This window comes from Nycticebus coucang, chromosome 6, assembly GCF_027406575.1.
Source record: "Nycticebus coucang isolate mNycCou1 chromosome 6, mNycCou1.pri, whole genome shotgun sequence".
Classification (NCBI taxonomy): domain Eukaryota; kingdom Metazoa; phylum Chordata; class Mammalia; order Primates; family Lorisidae; genus Nycticebus; species Nycticebus coucang.
In genome coordinates this window covers 71,755,012-71,774,802 of record NC_069785.1, presented here as the reverse complement: position 1 = coordinate 71,774,802, position 19,791 = coordinate 71,755,012, and the positions used below count along the sequence as shown (strand labels likewise).

Genomic DNA, 19,791 nt, shown 5'->3' with positions numbered 1-19,791 from the left:
TATAATTATGTTACTTTTCCTTTATAAGTTATTGTGAATTTTTTAAGAGCAAAAGAATTCTCATTCAAAGGTAAACCGAACTGTACAACAAAAATACATTAAAGAAGCATGCTTTTAAAAACTGGAAAATATTTAAAACTAAAACTACAGAAAAATCAGATATAGGACATTGAATATATAAAAATTTAAGTATACAGTAAAAGAGTGTTTATCCAGTACCATCAGGATGGAGGTGTATGTAGAGGAGTATAGACTTCTCTCATGAAGTATACCAAAACTTCATTCAGACCAAGCTGAATTTAGATTAAACCAGCACTAGCTAAGTTAGGTTTGAGCCTGTTAGAAAGTTATAGTTACAAGATGTATTGAGACTTTCAACAAATGTAGTTAATTAACATGCTGGTGATGTTTGTATAAAATAAGGTCAACACTATCTTAGTAGTCTAGAAAAAAATCTGTCAAAGCTGCCTTTTTCATTATAAAAACTGATGTGCTTTACCTTTGACATGAGAGAGCATTTTTTTATTTGACTCTCACCAAAAGTATAAAAAATATAAAATACATAACTGATTTAAGTGAAACATAAGCCCAATTTATTTAAACAACAAAATTAAAATTACTCAGAGAAAATGAGAGACAGATACAGAGAAAGTAGTCACGTAGCACTGCCCTACATATCCCTTAATCCACTTCTATGGAAAAGAGGTAAATTATTTTTAAAGGAGGTAAATTACCGGTAGAATCGGATTACTGACCCACCCAAGAAGGATGGAGTGCGTGCCCCACCCAGGAAGTAGCGAATGTACCAATCCCGCCTCCCTGAGCCTTTAAATCCCCATCTGCCATAGCGCGTGTGTGGAATTCCTTCCTGGTCAGGGATTTCACCCCACCTGCACACAGATGGAATAAAGGTCACATTGACCACACAGAACTGGGACTCTGTTTTCCTTTCATTTGGTGCCTTGGAATAATCTTTGGGTCTGGAACCTCTCACTTACATTTTCTATGTATCTTCTATGATCTACAACCTGTACCTTGTTTCCTCATGACTTATATCATCTATATATTCAACACAGAATCACTCCTCTTTTGGGGAAGTATCATTTCATTTCCTGCAAGCCTTAAGAAAGCTTAAGGAAGAAGGTGCAAAGAAAAAGTTGTGAAATTACAAAGTTAGGAGACTGTACTGAGTTAAGTGAGGATCGAAAGACCCAGCAGTCCCAGAGTTTACTGTGTGAGAGTATTAATGTCATTTCAATTAAAGTCTCCATATATGCTAGTCAGTTATGACCTACTAATCTAAAACTATCAAAATGCAATAATTGATGTTAGTAATGAACATCAGACATCAAGAAAAGATAATATCTTCATTATGTTCGGGTTCTTTATGGCCAGGAAGAAAATTTTTACAAAGATTTTTATTTAAAAAAGCTAAAAAAAGTATTTAAAAGACCAAATTTGGTTATCTAGGCTACTTCTTCCAGACCTTTTTCCATTACATTCGTGATAATTTAGTTCCTGTTGTATTCTCATTTTCTAAATCTCATTTATACCTAACACCTTTTAACAATTCTGAAATGTAGCTCTACATAATTAACCTGCACAATAACACTTTTCACACCTACCAGTTAAATTTTGTTCATTGATTTAATTAAAACAAATGCTGACATTATCTTTTTTTTCTTTTTATTTATTTTTTTTTATTGTTGGGGATTCATTGAGGGTACAATAAGCCAGGTTACACTGATTGCAATTGTTAAGTAAAGTCCCTCTTGCAATCATGTCTTGCCCCCATAAAGTGTGACACACACCAAGGCCCCGCCCATCTCCCTCCTTCCCTCTGTTTCACCCCCCATAAGCATAATTGTCATTAATTGTCCTCATATCAAAATTGAGTACATAGGATTCATGCTTCTCCATTCTTGTGATGCTTTACTAAGAATAATGTCTTCCACTTCCATCCAGGTTAATACGAAGGATGTAAAGTCTCCATTTTTTTTAATGGCTGAATAGTATTCCATGGTATACATATACCACAGCTTGTTAATCCATTCCTGGGTTGGTGGGCATTTAGGCTGTTTCCACATTTTGAGGATAGTAAATTGAGCTGCAATAAACAGTCTAGTACAAGTGTCCCTATGATAAAAGGATTTCTTTCCTTCTGGGTAGATGCCTAGTAATGGGATTGCAGGATCAAATGGGAGGTCTACCTTGAATGCTTTGAGGTTTCTCCATACTTCCTTCCAGAAAGGTTGTACTAGTTTGCAGTCCCACCAGCAATGTAAAAGTGTTCCCTTCTCTCCACATCCACGCCAGCATCTGCAGTTTTGAGATTTTGTGATGTGGGCCATTCTCACTGGGGTTAGATGATATCTCAGGGTTGTTTTGATTTGCATTTCTCTAATATATAGAGATGATGAACAGTTTTTCATGTGTTTGTTAGCCATTCGTCTGTCGTCTTTAGAGAAAGTTCTATTCACGTCTCTTGCCCATTGATATAAGGGATTGTTGGCTTTTTTCATGTGGATTAATTTGAGTTCTCTATAGATCCTAGTTATCAAGCTTTTGTCTGATTGAAAATATGCAAATATCCTTTCCCATTGTGTAGGTTGTCTCTTTGCTTTGGTTATTGTCTCCTTAGCTGTACAGAAGCTTTTCAGTTTAATGAAGTCCCATTTGTTTATTTTTGTTGTTGTTGCAATTGCCATGGCAGTCTTCTTCATGAAGTCTTTCCCCAGGCCAATATCTTCCAGTGTTTTGCCTATGCTTTCCTTGAGGATTTTTATTGTTTCATGCCAAAAATTTAAGTCCTTTATCCATCTTGAATCAATTTTTGTGAGTGGGGAAAGATGTGGGTCCAGTTTCAGTCTTTTACATGTAGACATCCAGTTCTCCCAACACCATTTATTGAATAGGGAGTCTTTCCCCCAAGGTATGTTCTTGTTTGGTTTATCAAAGATTAGGTGGTTGTAAAATGTTAGTTTCATTTCTTGGTTTTCAATTCGATTCCAAGTGTCTATGTCTCTGTTTTTGTGCCAGTACCATGCTGTCTTGACCACTATGGCTTTGTAGTACAGACTAAAATCTGGTATGCTGATGCCCCCAGCTTTATTTTTGTTACAGAGAACTGCCTTAGCTATACGGGGTTTTTTCCGGTTCCATACAAAACGCAGAATCATGTTTTCCAAATCTTGAAAGTACGATGTTGGTATTTTGATAGGAATGGCATTGAATAGGTAGATTGCTTTGGGAAGTATAGACATTTTAACAATGTTGACTCTTCCCATCCATGAGCATGGTATGTTCTTCCATTTGTTAATATCCTCTGCTATTTCCTTTCTGAGGATTTCATAGTTTTCTTTATAGAGGTCCTTCACCTCCTTGGTTAGGTATATTCCTAGGTATTTCATTTTCTTTGAGACTATGGTGAAGGGAGTTATTCCCTTAATTAGCTTCTCATCTTGACTGTTATTGGTGTACACAAAGGCTACTGACTTGTGGACATTGATTTTATATCCTGAAACATTACTGTATTTTTTGATGACTTCTAGGAGTCTTGTGGTTGAGTCTTTGGGGTTCTCTAAGTATAAGATCATGTCGTCAGCAAAGAGGGAGAGTTTGACCTCCTCTGCTCCCATTTGGATTCCCTTTATTTCCTTGTCTTGCCTAATTGTATTGGCTAGAACTTCCAGCACTACCTTGAATAGTAAAGGTGACAGAGGACAACCTTGTCTGGTTCCAGTTCTAAGAGGAAAAGCTTTGAGTTTTACTCCATTCAGTAAAATATTGGCTGTGGGTTTGTCATAGATAGCTTCAATCAGTTTTAGAAATGTGCCACCTATGCCTATACTCTTCAGTGTTCTAATTAGAAAAGGATGCTGGATTTTATCAAATGCTTTTTCTGCATCTATTGAGAGGATCATGTGATCTTTATTTTTGCCTCTGTTAATATGGTGGATAACGTTTATAGACTTGCGTATGTTAAACCAGCCTTGCATCCCTGGGATGAAGCTTACTTGATCATGATGAATGACTTTTTTGATGATAAGCTGTAATCTGTTGGCTAGGATTTTGTTGAGAATTTTTGCATCTATGTTCATGAGTGAGATTGGTCTGAAATTCTCCTTTTTGTTTGGGTCTTTTCCTGGTTTTGGTATCAGGGTGATGTTTGCTCCATAGAATGTGTTGGGGAAGATTCCTTCTTTCTCAATTTTTTGGAATAATTTCTGCAGTACAGGAATAAGCTCTTCCTTGAAGGTTTGATAGAATTCTGGAGTGAAGCCATCTGGACCGGGGCATTTTTTGGTTGGAAGCTTTTTTATTGTTTCTTTGATCTCAGTGCTTGAAATTGGTCTGTTCAGGAGCTCTATTTCTTCCTGGCTGAGTCTAGGGAGAGGGTGTGATTCCAAATATTGATCCATTTCTTCCACATTGTCAAATTTCTGGGCATAGAGTTTCTGGTAGTATTCAGAGATGATCTCTTGTATCTCTGTGGGATCAGTTGTTATTTCCCCTTTATCATTTCTGATTGACGTTACTAGAGATTTTACTTTTCTATTCCTCGTTAATCTGGCCCAATGATTTATCTATTTTATTTATTTTTTCAAAAAACCAACTCCTTGTTTCATTAATTTTCTGAATGATTCTTTTGTTTTCAATTTCATTGATCTCTGATTTGATTTTGGATATTTCTTTTCTTCTACTGAGTTTAGGCTTAGATTTTTCTTCTTTTTCCAATTCCATAAGATCTCTTGTGAGATTGTTGATGTGCTCTCTTTCTGTTTTTCGAATGTAGGCATCTAAAGCGATGAATTTTCCTCTCAAAACTGCTTTTGCAGTATCCCACAGGTTTTGGTAGCTTGTGTCTTCATTTTTGTTATGCTCAAGGAAGTTAATGATTTCCTGTTTTATTTCTTCCTGCACCCATCTGTTATTCAACAGAAGATTGTTTAGTTTCCATGCCTTTGGGTGGGGTCGAGCATTTTTGGTAGAGTTGAGTTCCACCTTTAGTGCCTTATGGTCTGAGAAGATACAAGGTAAAATTTCAATTCTTTTGATTCTGTTGATATTTGTTTTGTGTCCCAGGATATGATCAATTTTGAAGAATGTTCCATGGGGTGATGAGAAGAATGTATATTCTTTATCTTTGGGATGGAGTGTTCTATATGCGTCTATCAAGCACAGTTGTTCTAGGGTCTCATTTAAGACTCTTATATCCTTGTTTAATTTCTGTTTAGAGGATCTGTCCAGCTCTGTAAGAGGAGTGTTAAGGTCCCCTGTTATTATGGTATTCTCAGATATCATATTGCTCAGACTGAGTAAGGTCTGTTTCAAGAATCTGGGAGCATTTAAATTGGGTGCATAGATATTTAGAATTGAAATGTCTTCTTGTTGTAGTTTTCCCTTGACCAATATAAAGTGACCATCTTTGTCTTTTTTGACTTTAGTTGCTTTAAATCCACATGTATCTGAAAATAAGATTGCAACTCCTCTTTTCTTCTGAATTCCATTTGCCTGAAAAATTGTCTTCCAACCCTTGACTCGGGGCTTTAATTTGACTTTTGAAGCCAGGTGTGTTTCTTGCAGACAGCAAATGGATGGCTTGTGTTTTTTAATCCAGTCAACCAATCTATGTCTCTTCAGTGGGGAATTCAAGCCATTAACATTTATTGAGATAATTGATAAGTGTGGTAGTATTCTATTCATCTTATTTTGTGAGAGTCCATTGCTTAGTTTTATCTTTTGCATCAGTGTGGAGGTTAGGTTCTGTCCTTTAATTTCTGAGTTCTTACTTTGCTGCTGATCCATTGTGGCTGGTCAGTGTGCAGAACAGGTTCAAGTATTTCCTGAAGAGGTGGTCTTGTTGTGGCGAATTTCCTCAATGTTTGTATGTCCATAAATGATTTGATTTCTCTGTCAATTTTGAAGCTTAGCTTAGCAGGGTACAGAATTCTGGGCTGAAAATTGTTCTGTTGAAGTAGATTAAAGGTAGATGACCATTGTCTTCTTGCTTGACAAGTTTCAAGGAAAGTCTGCGGTCAATCGGATTTGCCCCCGTAGGTCAACTGGCGCTTACTCCTGACAGCTTGTAGAATCTTTTCTTTTGTCTTGACTTTGGACAGGTTCATCACAATGTGTCTTGGAGAAGCTCGGTTAGAGTTGAGGTGACCTGGGGTCCGATAGCCCTCTGAAAGCAGTGTGTCAGAATCTTTGGTGATATTTGGGAAATTTTCTTTTATAATATTCTCTAGTATGCCTTCTATTACTCTGGGGCATTCTTCTTCCCCTTCTGGAATTCCTATAACTCGTATGTTGGAACGCTTCATAAAGTCCCATAATTCTGACAGTGAACGTTCTGCTTTCTCTCTCTTCTTTTCTGCCTCTTTTACTATCTGAGTTCTCTCAAGAACTTTGTCTTCTACCTCTGAAATTCTTTCTTCTGCATGGTCTAACCTGTTGCTGATACTTTCCATTGCATCTTTAAGTTCCCTGATTGACTGTTTCATTTCCTTCAGCTCTGCTATATCCTTTTTATATTCTTCATATCGTTCATCTCTGATTTGATTCTGTTTTTGGATTTCCTTTTGGTTATTTTCCACTTTATTAGCAGTTTCCTTCATTGTTTCCATCATTTCTTTCATTGTTTTCAACATGTGTATTCTAAATTCCCTTTCTGTCATTCCTAACATTTCTGTATAGGTGGAATCCTCTGCAGTAGCTAACTCATGGTCCCTTGGCAGGGTTGTTCTGTACTGGTTCTTCATGTTGCCTGGAGTTTTCTGCTGATTCTTCCTCATGGGTGATTTCTTTTATCTGTTTCCTTGCCCTAATTTTCCTTTCACTTCCTCTTGCTCTTTAAGTTCTCGTGCCTGTGGACTAAGGGTTACAGGACCAGAAGGGTGAGAAGGTTTAAGAGCACAAAACGGATGAAGGAAAGGAGGACCGAGTGACACGGAAAAAAAATAGAAAAATAGAGAAAGGAGAGGGGGTGGGTAAAAGGAATATTGACAAAAAGAAGAGAGGCACAGAAAGAGGGAGACAGAGCAATATAGGTGTACAGTAGGGTACTTTGATACAACCGTAAAAAAAAAATACCACCTTCTGGGGGTGCCCAGTGGGGTGGTTCCCTTGAGGTCAGCAGCTCTTTGCTAACCTGATCAGACACAGTACCCCACCTCCACCAAGTAGAGAGGAAAGACAAAAATGCTATAAATCAAACCAAAACAAGCAAACAGAAAACTTTACGGGATAAAATTGGCTGGAAAAACCAAATAATAGCGGTAGAAACACTAACAAAAATGAAGTTCTAATTATTGAAATAGGCAGCAATGGGAAATTATAATTAAACTAGAAAAATTGAGAAAGAAAAAGGATCTGTATGGAAAAGGTTGAACTTAAAAAACAAAACAACAATCCACAACATCAAAATAAACAAAAAAACCCAACCAAACCAAAAAAAGAAAAAAAAAAAAAGCACAACCAAAAACAAAGCAGTATGTCTATGTTATTGAATATTGTCTGGGGAACACGTGGTCTTCTGGGGTATGAGATGTTAATCACAGTTCTGATACGACTGGAGGCTGCTAGTTTCTCAAACCCCAGCAGGTAGACACCCTAAATCTCTCTTCAGCCCACTTAAAAGGCACTTTGAACTTGTTCACTTACTGAGCAGAAGCTTTCTCAGGGAAGTGCTTGTCGCTGGAATCACTGCTGAAGTGGCTATCCAGTTACCCTGTGTGCCAAAACCGGTCTCACTCTGCCCCCGAGGGTTAGGGCTGCAAGGCGGCTCAGACCCTGCCCTTAGGCTACTTGGTCGCTGGGTTACCAGCTCCCACCCAATTCCAGCTCTGCGATCCTGAGGGCGGAGCTTGCCGGGGCAGATCGCTCACAATGTCTGCCTGTGACCCAGAGCCAAACCCTATTAGGTCCGTCTGGCTCAGCGGCTCAGACTGGGGCCCTAGACAAAGGCCAAAGTTCTCTGCACTCCCGCTCAGGCTCTCCCCAAGGCAGTTCAGCTGAGTGCCAAGTCCAAAGACACCAAAACAGTTCACAGGTAAGGCCTTTCTGGTTTGCAGTCTCGCTGCTACTGAACTTACAGTTGCGGGCGGGTTTAGACGGATTGAACACACGCGACCACTTGCCAGTTTTCCACTGTTTTAGTCCTCCTCTTGGGGTCCAGAAGTCTCTCACTGACTCCCTGTATCCTCTCAGGGGTGATGATAGGCAGATCCCACCAGCCAGAGATGCCTGGAGTCCTATATCCCCAGACTCACGGTGCCCAGATGCAAGGAAGCTGTTACTCGGCTACCATCTTGCTCTGCCCCAAATGCTGACATTATTAAAAGCTATAATGAACTACAGTTAAGACTAGATGGCAGGAGATCGGATTAAAGATGGCAGCCGAGTAACAGCTTCCCTGCAACTGGGCAGAGTGAGTCTGGGGAGATAAGACTCCAGGCATCTCTGGCTGGTAGGATCTGCCTATAATCATCCCTTTGAGGATACAGGGAGTCAGCAAGGGACTTCTGGACCCCAAGAAGAGGACAAAAACAATGGAAAACTGGCAAGTGGTTGCGTATGTTCGATTGACCTAATCCCGCCGGCAACCGTTAAGTACAAGCAGCAGTGAGACCGCAAAGCGGAAAGGCCTTACCTGTGAACTGTTTCGGTTTTGTTTTTTGTTTTTTTTAATAAATTAGTCACATTTCTTTTTTTTTTAATTTATTTATTTTTATTGTTAAATCATAGCTGTGTACATTAAGATGCACCATGTTTTGGTGTTTTTGGACTTGGCACTCAGTTGAACTGCCTTAGGGAGAGCTTGAGCAGGAGTGCGGAGAACTTTGGGTATTGTCTAGGGCCCCGGACTGAGCCACTGACCTGGGTCACAGAAAGCCATTGTGAGAGAACTGCCCCGGCAAGCTCCGCCCTCAGGATCCCAGAGTAAGGATCGGGCGGGACCTAGTAACCTAGTGACTGAGCAGCTTAAAGGCAGGGACTGAGCTGCCTTACAGCCTTAACCCTCAGGGGCAGAGTGAGACTGGGTTTTGGCACACTTGAGACTTGGTCTGTTGCCCTGGGTAGAGTGCCGTGGGGTCACAGCTCATAGCAACCTCAAACTCCTGGGCTTGGCACTGCGCGGACCTCCATGAGAGCTGTGCCGCGACCCGCACCCAGTGGGCCTCTGCATGCCCTGACCAGGAACTGTGGGAGCTGTGCAACACTGTGTCCTCCTGGCCTCCACACTGGCCTGCTCGTCTGGCCAGGGACACTGGTAGCTGCGTGCCCTCTGGAGCCCTCCCTGCCTCTGTGGAGAGCCCTTCCCCTGGCCAGAGACTGCTGGAGCCTTGGGCTCTCTGTGCCAAAGTCACTGGGCGCCAGGCACTCCCAGAACCGTGTGCACCACCTCCCGCCCTGTTGCTGGAATCGGGTGTGTCACACACCAGAGCTGCTTTCACAACCAGAACTCCCTAGCTGGGGCAGCCCCAGAGGAACTGCACAGGGTCACTCCCTACAAAGATCCAGCAACAATAGAGTGATCCCACTAGGGTCTAATCTTGGAGAGAACCTCCCCAACTCTGAGGACAGCCAGAGGCAACAGTGAAAAACAATCATGAGGCAAAATCAACAGAAAAACTCTGGCAATATGAACAATCGGAGTAGATCAACTCCCCCAAGGATCAATGGGGCAGACACAGCACAAGATCCCACGTACAAATAGCTAAGATGTCAAAATTGAATACAGAATCTGGATAGCAAATAAGATCGAATTAGAACTCCAAGCAGTAACCCAAAAGATATCTCAAGAATTCAACAAATTCAAAGACCAAATGACCAAAGATTTTTGACACATTGAGACAAGAAGTTGCATCCCTCAAAATCTGAGAAACACAGTAGAATCCCTCAGTAACAGAATGGAGCAAGCAGAAGAAAGGATTTCTGACATTGAAGACAAAGCTTTCGAACACTCCCAAACTCTCAAAGAGGAAGAGAAATGGAGGGCAAAAACAGATCACTCTCTCAGAGAGCTCTGGGATAATTCAAAGAAAACCAATATTCGTCTTATAGGGATCCCCAAAAGTGACAAAGTGGCTTCACAAGGCACAGAGTCTCTTCTCTATGAGATTATGAAGGAGAACTTTCCAGACATGCCAAGAGATTCTGAAATTCAGATAGCTGACAGTTTCAGAAATCCAGCAGGACTCAACCAAAATAAGACATCCCCCAGACGCATCATAATCAATTTCACTAAAGTTAATATGAAAGAGAAAATTCTGAAAGCAGCCAGACGAAAGAAAACCATCACCTACAAGGGCAAGAATATTAGAATAACTGCAGATCTCTCTTCTGAAACCTTTCAAGCTAGAAGAGGATGGTCATCGACTTTTAATCTCCTAAAACAAAATAACTTTCAACCCAGGATCCTATACCGAGCTATACAGAGTTTCATTTATGACAGAGAAATTAAATACTTCAATGACATTCACATGTTGAAGAAATTTGCCATAACTAAACCAGCTCTCCAGGATATTCTCAGACCTATCCTCCATAAAGACCAGTGTAATCCTCCACCCCAAATGTAAACCCACCCAAAAAATTTTGATCAAATTCCAACTTCCACAGTCACAATAGGATTAAAAATGTCCACCAGACTCTCGAAAGGCTTATTAATATTCTCAATTAATGTGAATGGTTTAAACTGTCCTCTAAAGAGCTGACTGGATACAAAAACTCAAGCCAGATATCTGCTGCATACAAGAATCACATCTTACATTGAAAGACAATTATAGACTCAAGGTGAAGGGATGGTCATCTATATGCCAGGCAAAAGGAAAGCAGAAAAAAAAGCAGGCATTGTAATCCTGTTTGCAGATGCAATAGGCTTTAAACCAACCAAAATAATTAAGGATAAGGATGGACACGTCATATTTGTTAAAGGTAATACTCAATATGATGAGATCTCAATTATTAATATTTATACACCCAACCACAACGCACCTCAATTTATAAGAGAAACTCTAACAGACTTGAGCAACTTGATTTCCTCCACTTCCATTGTAGTTGGAGATTTTAACACCCCTTTAGCAGTGCTGGATAGATCCTCCAAAAAGAAGCTAAGCAAAGAAATTTTAGATTTAAACTCAACCATTCAACATCTGGACTTAACAGACATCTACAGAACATTTCATCCCAACAAAACTGAATACACATTCTTCTCATCAGCCCATGGAACATACTCCAAAATCGACCACATCCTAGGCCACAAATCTAACCTCAGCAAATTTTAAAAAATAGAAATTATTCCTTGCATCTTCTTAGACCATCATGGAATAAAAGTTGAACTCAATAACAACAGGAACCTGCATACCCATACAAAAACATGGAAGCTAAACAACCTTATGCTGAAGGATAGATGGGTTATAGATGAGATTAAGAAGGAAATCACCAAATTTTTGGAACAAAACAACAATCAAGACACGAATTACCAGAACCTCTGGGATACTGCAAAGGCAGTCCTAAGAGGGAAATTTATAGCACTACAAGCCTTCCTCAAGAAAACGGAAAGACAGGAAGTTAATAATTTAATGGGACATCTCAAACAACTGGAGAAGGAAGAACACTCCAACCGCAAACCCAGCAGAAGAAAAGAAATAACCAAAATCAGAGCAGAAGTAAATGAAATTGAAAACAAAAGAATTATACAACAGATCAATAAATTCAAAAGTTGGTTTTTTGAAAAGATCAATAAAATAGATAAACCTTTGGCCAACCTAACCAGGAAAAAAAGAGTAAAATCTCTAATTTCATCAATCAGAAATGGTAACGATGAAATAACAAGAGACCCCTCAGAAATTCAAAAAATCCTTAAGGAATACTACAAGAAACTCTACTCTCAGAAATATGAAAATCTGAGAGAAATCGACCAATACCTGGAAGTACTCCACCTACCAAGACTTAGCCAGAATGAAGTAGAAATGTTGAACAGGCCTATATCAAGTTCTGAAATAGCATGAACTATACAAAATCTCCCTAAAAAGAAAAGCCCAGGACCAGATGGCTTTACGTCAGAATTCTACCAAATCTTTAAAGAAGAACTAGTACCTATACTACTAAAACTCTTCCAAAATATAGAAAAAGAAGGAATACTACCCAACACATTCTACGAAGCAAACATCACCTTGATCCCCAAACCAGGGAAAGACCCAACAAGGAAAGAAAATTATAGACCAATATCACTAATGAATATTGATGCTAAAATACTCAATAAGATCCTAACAAACAGAATCCAACAACACATCAAAAAAATTATACACCATCACCAAGTGGGATTTATCCCAGGGTCTCAAGGCTGGTTCAATATACGTAAATCTATAAATGTAATTCAACACATAAACAAACTAAAAAATAAGGACCATATGATTCTTTCAATTGATGCAGAAAAAGCTTTTGATTATATCCAGCATCCCTTCATGATCAGAACACTTAAGAAAATTGGAATAGAAGGGACATTTCTTAAACTAATAGAGGCCATCTACAGCAAACCCACAGCCAATATTGTATTGAATGGAGTTAAATTGAAATCATTTCCACTTAGATCAGGAACAGGCAAGGTTGCCCATTGTTTCCATTGCTCTTTAACATTGTAATGGAAGTTTTAGCCATTGCAATTAGGGAAGAAAAGGCGATCAAGGGTATCCACATAGGGTCAGAAGAGATCCGACTTTCACTCTTCGCAGATGATATGATCGTATATCTGGAAAACACTAGGGATTCTACTACAAAACTTTCAGAAGTGATCAAGGAATACAGCAATGTCTCAGCCTACAAAATCAACACCCATAAATCTGTAGCCTTTGTATATACCAACAATAACCAAGCCGGAAAAACAGTCAAGAACTCTATTCCTTTCACAGTAGTGCCAAAGAGGATGAAACATTTGGCCGTATACCTAACAAAGGATGTGAAAGATCTCTACAAAGAGAACTATGAAACTTTAAGAAAAGAAATAACTGAAGATGTTAACAAATGGAAAAACATACCATGCTCATGGCTGGGAAGAATCAACATTGTTAAAATGTCTGTACTATCCAAAGCAATATATAATTTTAATGCAATTCCTATTAAAGCTCCATTATCATATTTTAAAGATCTTGAAAAAATGATACTTCATTTTATATGGAATCAGAAAAAACCTCGAATAGCCAAAACATTACTCAGCAATAAAAACAAAGCAGGAGGAATCATGCTACCAGACCTGAGACTGTACCATAAATCGATAGTGATCAACACAGCGTGATACTTGCACAAAAACAGAGAAGTAGATGTCTGGAACAGAATAGAGAACCAAGAGATGAATCCAGCTGCTTACCATTATTTCATCTTTGACAAGCGAATTAAAAACATTCAGTGGGGAAAAGATTGCCTATTTAACAAATGGTGCTGGGTGAACTGGCTGGCAACCTGTAGAAGATTGAAACTGGACCCACACCTTTCACCACTAAGATATACTCTCACTGGGTAAAATATTTAAACTTAAGACATGAAACTATAAAAAATACTTGAAGAAAGTGCAGGGAAAACTCTTGAAGGAATCGGCCTGGGTGAATATTTTATGAGGGGGACTCCCCAGGCAATTGAAGCAGTATCAAAAATACATTACTGGGATCTGATCAAACTAAAAAGCTTCTGCACAGCCAAGAACATAGTAAAGCAAGCGGACAGCCCTCAGAATGGGAGAAAATATTTGCAGGTTATACCTCTGATAAAGGTCTAATAACCAGAATCCACAGAGAACTCAAACATATTAGCAAGAAAAGAACACATGACCCCATCTCAGGGTGGGCAAGGGACTTGAAGAGAAACTTCTCTAAAGAAGACAAACACACAATCTACAAACACATGAAAAAAAGCTCATCGTCCTTAATCATCAGAGAAATGCAAATCAAAACTACTTTGAGATATCACCTAACCCCAGTAAGAGTAGCCCACATAACAAAATCCCAAAACCAGAGATGTTGGCGCGGGTGTGGAGAAAAGGGCACACTTCTACACTGCTGGTGGGAATGCACACTAATACGTTCCTTCTGAAGGATGTTTGGAGAATACTTAGAGACCTAAAAATAGATCTGCCATTCGATCCTATAATTCCTTTACTAGGTTTATACCCAGAAGACCAAAAGTCACAATATAACAAAGACATCTGTAGAATATTTATTGCAGCCCAATTCATAATTGCTAAGTCATGGAAGAAGCCCAAGTGGCCATCGACTCACGAATGGACTAGCAAATTGTGGTACATGTAGACCATGGAATATTATGCAGCCTTAAAGAAAGATGGAGACTTTACCTCTTCCATGTTTACATGGATGGAGCTGGAACATATTCTTCTTAGCAAAGTATCAAAGCAAAGGAATGGAAGAAAAAGTATCCAAGGTACTCAGCTCTACTATGAAGCTAAATTATAGCTTTCACATGAAGGCTATAACCCAACTATAACACAGACTATGGGGAAAGGGCTAAAGAAGGGGAAGGGAGGGTCTGGTGGAGGGAAGGTAATGGATGGGGCCACACCTATGGTGCATCTTAGAATGGGTACAGGTGAAACTTACTAAATGCAGAATACAAATGCCTACATACAGTAACTAAGAAAATGCCATGAGGTTACGTTGAACAGTTTGATGAGAATATTTCAGATTGTACATGAAACCAGCACATTGTACCCCATGATTGTGCTAACGTACACAGCTATGATTTAACAATAAAAATAAAAGACTAGATGGCAACTGACTTAAGCACATAAATGCCCACGTGACATTGTAAATACAGTAAAGTCTTAGCAGCTTGAATTTAACCTTATTGGTTCCCAGGAGGGCAAAAAAGCTCCTTAGGAAGTCCTAAATTGTAATTCTGCTTAACAGAAGCTTTGAATCCTATGCACCCGAGGGTGCTCCATGGGAATGCAACCTCAGATTAGTGCATGTCCTAGGTCACTCCTCAAAATCCCCATGCACTTCAAGTTTTAAAACGTGGGTCAAATTTTTCTGTAAAGGGTCAGACAGTAAATACTTCAGGCTTTGCTGGGCAGAGGATGTGCCCCTACAACGCAAGAAAGCAGCCATGGGCAATACATTAAGGAAGGAACGCGGGTGTGTTCCAATAAAACTTTATTTATAACCCCTGAAATTTGAATTTCATCCTTTTTCACATGTCATGAAGGAGTGCATGTCATATTCACATTTAAAAATGTAAATCCATTTTCAGCTGGCCTGCCATACAATAACAGGCCCATGTGTCTGGCTGGCTGCAGTTGCCCACCACAGCTTTATCACATCCCCAAGGGACCGCTGAGAAGAGGACCCGGGCGACCACGGGAAGTCCCCGGACGAGGCGACACGGCTACACTGAGAGCCTCAGCGCAGCGGGTCACTGGGCGGTCAGGGCACCCCTCATTGCCCAGGCCAGAACCCTGGGTAGGGGGCTTGGGAGGACAGTGGGACCTGGGAAAAGGAGGAGCGGACTTCAAGGGCCGGGAACCCAGAAGGCTCCCCGAGGGGTGCCCCCTGAGGCCGGTCACTCACTCGGATAAGCTGGCACAGATGAAGGCCATGCCAACAGCGCAACTAGGAGGACTAAGGGCTTCATGGGTGCTGTCCGCAGCACTCCGCCATGCGACGGGAACGTCCTGGGGCCACCAGACCCGGTTACCCAATAGCCGAAAGGGGAGGTATCTGCTCCAGCCGCCCTACCTCAGGGCCCAGGACACCTGGCAACGGCTGTCCACAGTGCGCAGGCGCAGCAGGGTGGGGGGAGGGGAGCGCTAGGGGCCAGGGCGCCCGGCCCGGGTCACGTGCTGGGGGCGGGGGCCCTTTCCTGGTGCGCATGCGCCCTCTGCATGCTGTGCTATGCACAGGCTGAGCCTCCTTGACACCTGATTACCGCAGGGGCAGTGTTGCGGGAGGAGCGGGGATGGCTGGGTTCAGATGGTGTCACGCTGGGCATACAGACACAGCTAAAACCCGGTACCTGCATGGAAGGAACGGAGATAGGAGACACAAATAACCAGGCAATTAAAACAGCGGGAAATGGCCCTGATAGAGCACTGTGGAGCACAGAATAAGATTCCCCCCCACCCCCCACAGAGGCTGGGGAAGTTGTCAAATGGAGGAAAGCTTGGGTTGTCACGAGGACTGAAAAACTGGCAGGCCGGATGTAGGGAGTGAAGGGGCAGGTGAGTGGAGAGAGGTAGGCAGGGGTATTAATGACACTTAAGGAGCTTGGGTATTGTTGTATTGTTTTTCTAAATATTCTGTTTCTTTGATATTCTTGAAAAGGTAAGTTTAGGGTTGAGGGAGGGTTTGACTATAGCAAGAGGGCATTTCTTAGAGTGATGGATGGTGGCGGCCACAAGAATCTATACATGTGTTAAAATTCATAGAACTGTACATGAAAAACAATGTATTTTACTGTATGATTATTTTTTAAGATTTACATACACTCATATCTCCACCTGAGGAAGCAAGGGGCTTGGTAGTCTGAGGCCAGGGAGAGTACTGCAAGGTTGTGAGCTGGGAGCAGTTGTGATAAGATTTGCATTTCAGAAGGGTCCCTCTGGCTGTTTAAATGAGTCTAAGCCCCTGCTACAAGACATGGTTTTGGGGCAAGGAAAGTGTCTTTTATTAGGAGAGCCAGCAAGCAGAAAGGGTGTCAGACTAATATCCTAAAGAACCATCTTAAGTAAGTATGAACGTTAGGCCCCTTTTTATATTAAGAGGAATAGGGTAGGATGCACCAGGTAAGGGAGGACCCCAGATGGCTGAACATCAGTCAGGGTCTAAGGAGGTTGTAAAACTTGTTTACTCATAGTCAGTTAACTTTGGAAGAGTAGGTCAGAACGTGATGTTCCTACAAATCCCTAACATTGCTTTGTTACTTGTGTGTTTACTTTCATTTCTCCAGGAGTTAGTTCTGGGAAAGGGATGGTTACAATCTTTTTTCTAGCCTGCTGAGTCAAGCAGAAGCTTTTAACGTAAAGTATATTACTGCAGGGAGTCAGAAGCAAAACGGAGTTAGTTACTTTAAGCTTCCCTTCCACTACTAAACTTGTGCCATGAAGAATGGGTTGGAGAGAAATAAGACCAGAGGCAAGGAGCCAGGTAAGGGAGGCTTTTCTAGTAGTTCAGGCCTGGAATGATAGGAGCCTGGATTCTTGGTGGCAAAAGATAACGGGACATACGGGTAGTACCCAGAAATACTTAGAGCTAGAATCAACAAGATCAAGGGATTGATTGAATGTGGGGAATAAGGGCGAAGGAGATAATGCACAAATTTCTTGCTTGAGCACCTGGGAATGTGATGGTGCCATTTACTGAGGTGGGGAACACAGAACACAAGGGTAAAAGAAGATAATGAGGTTTGTTTTCAACATCGTTATATTGAGATGTGCTTGGAACCTCCTATTGGAGTGTTCTGTCCAGTGAGCTGATGGATGAGGGTCCCTGAAAAGAGCTGAAATGAAGGTGGAGGTTTGGGAAGTGTCAGAATCTACAAGTGGAAATGTCTGACATTGCCTGAAGGGTGTCTTCAGAATGATACCACCGGGCCTAGGACAGATCCCGAGAAACATGCATGCTAGAGAAAGGAGGAGGGACCTGAAAAGAAGATCAAAAGTGAGGAGAGGAAAACTAGGGAGCCACACACACTTCATTAAAGAGGAGGAGTCCAAGACTGTCAGATGCTTCTGAAAGTCAAACAAGAAAAGGACTTAAGTTTAGTAACAAGATGCTTGGCAGAAGCAGTTTCAGAGGGATGGTCTGGGCAGAAGCAGAACACAGTGAATTGAGGAAAGAATAAGGTGATGAAGTGGTGATAGCTAGTACAGACTTTTTTGAGGTTGGTGCAGGAGACCTTAATGTGCTGTACCACTGCTTAATCCAAATATAACAGCATGCTAGCATCAAACAACAACTACAGTTACGTGTCACTTAACAATAGGGATGCATTCTGAGAAATGTATTTGTAGGGGATTCATCACTGTACAAACAACATAGAGCATACACAAACCAAGATGGTATAGTCTACAGCCCACTCATACTGTATGGTATGGTCCCTAGGCTACAAACCTGTATGGTACTATTCAGACATAAGAAAAGATGAAGACTTTAAATCTTGTGTTTACCTAAATGGAGTTCAAACACATTCTTCTTGGTAAAGTATCTCAAGAATGGAAAGAAGTTTCCAATGTACTCAGTACTAATATGAAACCAACATATAAACAACTGCACGCGCACACGAAAGAAGGCTAGTAAGGAATGCAAGTCTAGAAGAGGGGTGATGAGGGAGGGCAATTGGTGGGATCTCACCTAATGTGCACAATGTGAGGGTGTTCAGCATATCCCCAGGGTGAAGGGCTCAACTACAACTTGAACTTTACCTGAGAATAAAACAATGTAACCTAAACATTTGTACCCCCATGTTAATCTGAAATTTAAAAAAAATACCAGCACAGAAAATACCTATTTCTGTTTTGAATATGGTAGGCATTTATAACACAGTGTTAAGTGTATCTAAACATATTTAAACATAGAAAAGGTACAGTAAAAATACCATATTATAAACTTATAGGACCACCATTGTACATATTGTCTGTTGTCGGTTGACTAAAATACTTGTATGTGTCATGTGATTGCATGGAATACATAACAAAAGCTTTAACATGATATCAATATTGTGATATAAATTATGTAGTATAAATTCAGGGGGAAAACTTTTATGTCCTAAAATAACCGTAATGAATCATCTATAATACAAAAACAAAATACAAATTAAAATGATGATAACATTATGGACTGTATGTTTGTGTCGCTCCAAAATTCATATGTTGAAACCCTGTATCTGTAGATGACTACTGGTCCCTTTGGGGAAGGCTAGAAGTTGACAGTCAAGATATGTACTTATAATTGCTCGATTCTTCTTCATGGGTGAAGCTTTCACTTCATTTAGGAGACTTTGGATTTGTAAATAGACTCAAGACTGGAATTTGGGTGACAGACTGTGAATGAGAGGTTCAAGTAGGATCTCTGTTTTTTAGGCCCACAGTTGAGTTTTTTTTTCTTTGTTTTGTTATAAAAATCATTTAAGACCTTAGCAGCTTTCATCTTATGAATCGTCATAAAGGAAATGGTGAGGTAACCAAGGAATTACTGTTGAGTTCCAGTTAAAAAAGAAAGTGTTTTAATTCCATGTATTCTCTGACCTATGTACTAACAGAAAAAAAGTCCAAAATAGGGAGATGAGTGGGGGGTAAAAAAGAGTACAGAAAAATACATGCATCCATTTATGCAGAATCACACTAAGTTATATGTATGTTTATGTGAATTTACCGGAACTCATTCTGAAGGGAAACTCAGCAAGCTGATAATGATTCTTGCTTCCAGGAAAAGATATGAGATTAGGGGAGAATGGGGGCTTTTTGAAGGAAAAATCTTGCTGCTTTTTTTTTGTTTGTTTGTTTGTTTCTGAGGCAGTCTCACTCTGCTGCCCAGCAGACTAGAGCGCCATGACATCAGCCTAGTTCACAGCAAATGCAGCCTCCTGCCTCAGCCTCTCAAGTAGTTGAGACTACAGGTGTTCACCACAATGCCAGTATAATTTTTCTATTTTTAGTAGAGACAAGGATCTTGCTTTTTTTCAGGCTGGTCTAGAACTCCTGACCTCCAGGGATCCTCCTGCCAGAGTGCTAGGATTACTCATGCTCAGCCAAGAGAATCTTGTTTTTTACTCTAGGTTCTTTCC

General features: G+C 40.5%; 1 protein-coding gene across 1 annotated transcript in view; it reads right to left on the bottom strand.

The window, feature by feature from the left end:
• Nucleotides 1-15,642, bottom strand: part of SPESP1 (sperm equatorial segment protein 1) — a 43,510-nt gene extending 27,868 nt beyond the window's left edge. Inside the window, exon 1 of the mRNA XM_053595557.1 lies at nucleotides 15,579-15,642. Within this exon, the coding sequence (XP_053451532.1) occupies nucleotides 15,579-15,642 (64 nt within the window). The remainder of the gene's footprint in view (nucleotides 1-15,578) is intronic.
• Between the last annotated feature and the right edge of the window lie 4,149 nt (nucleotides 15,643-19,791).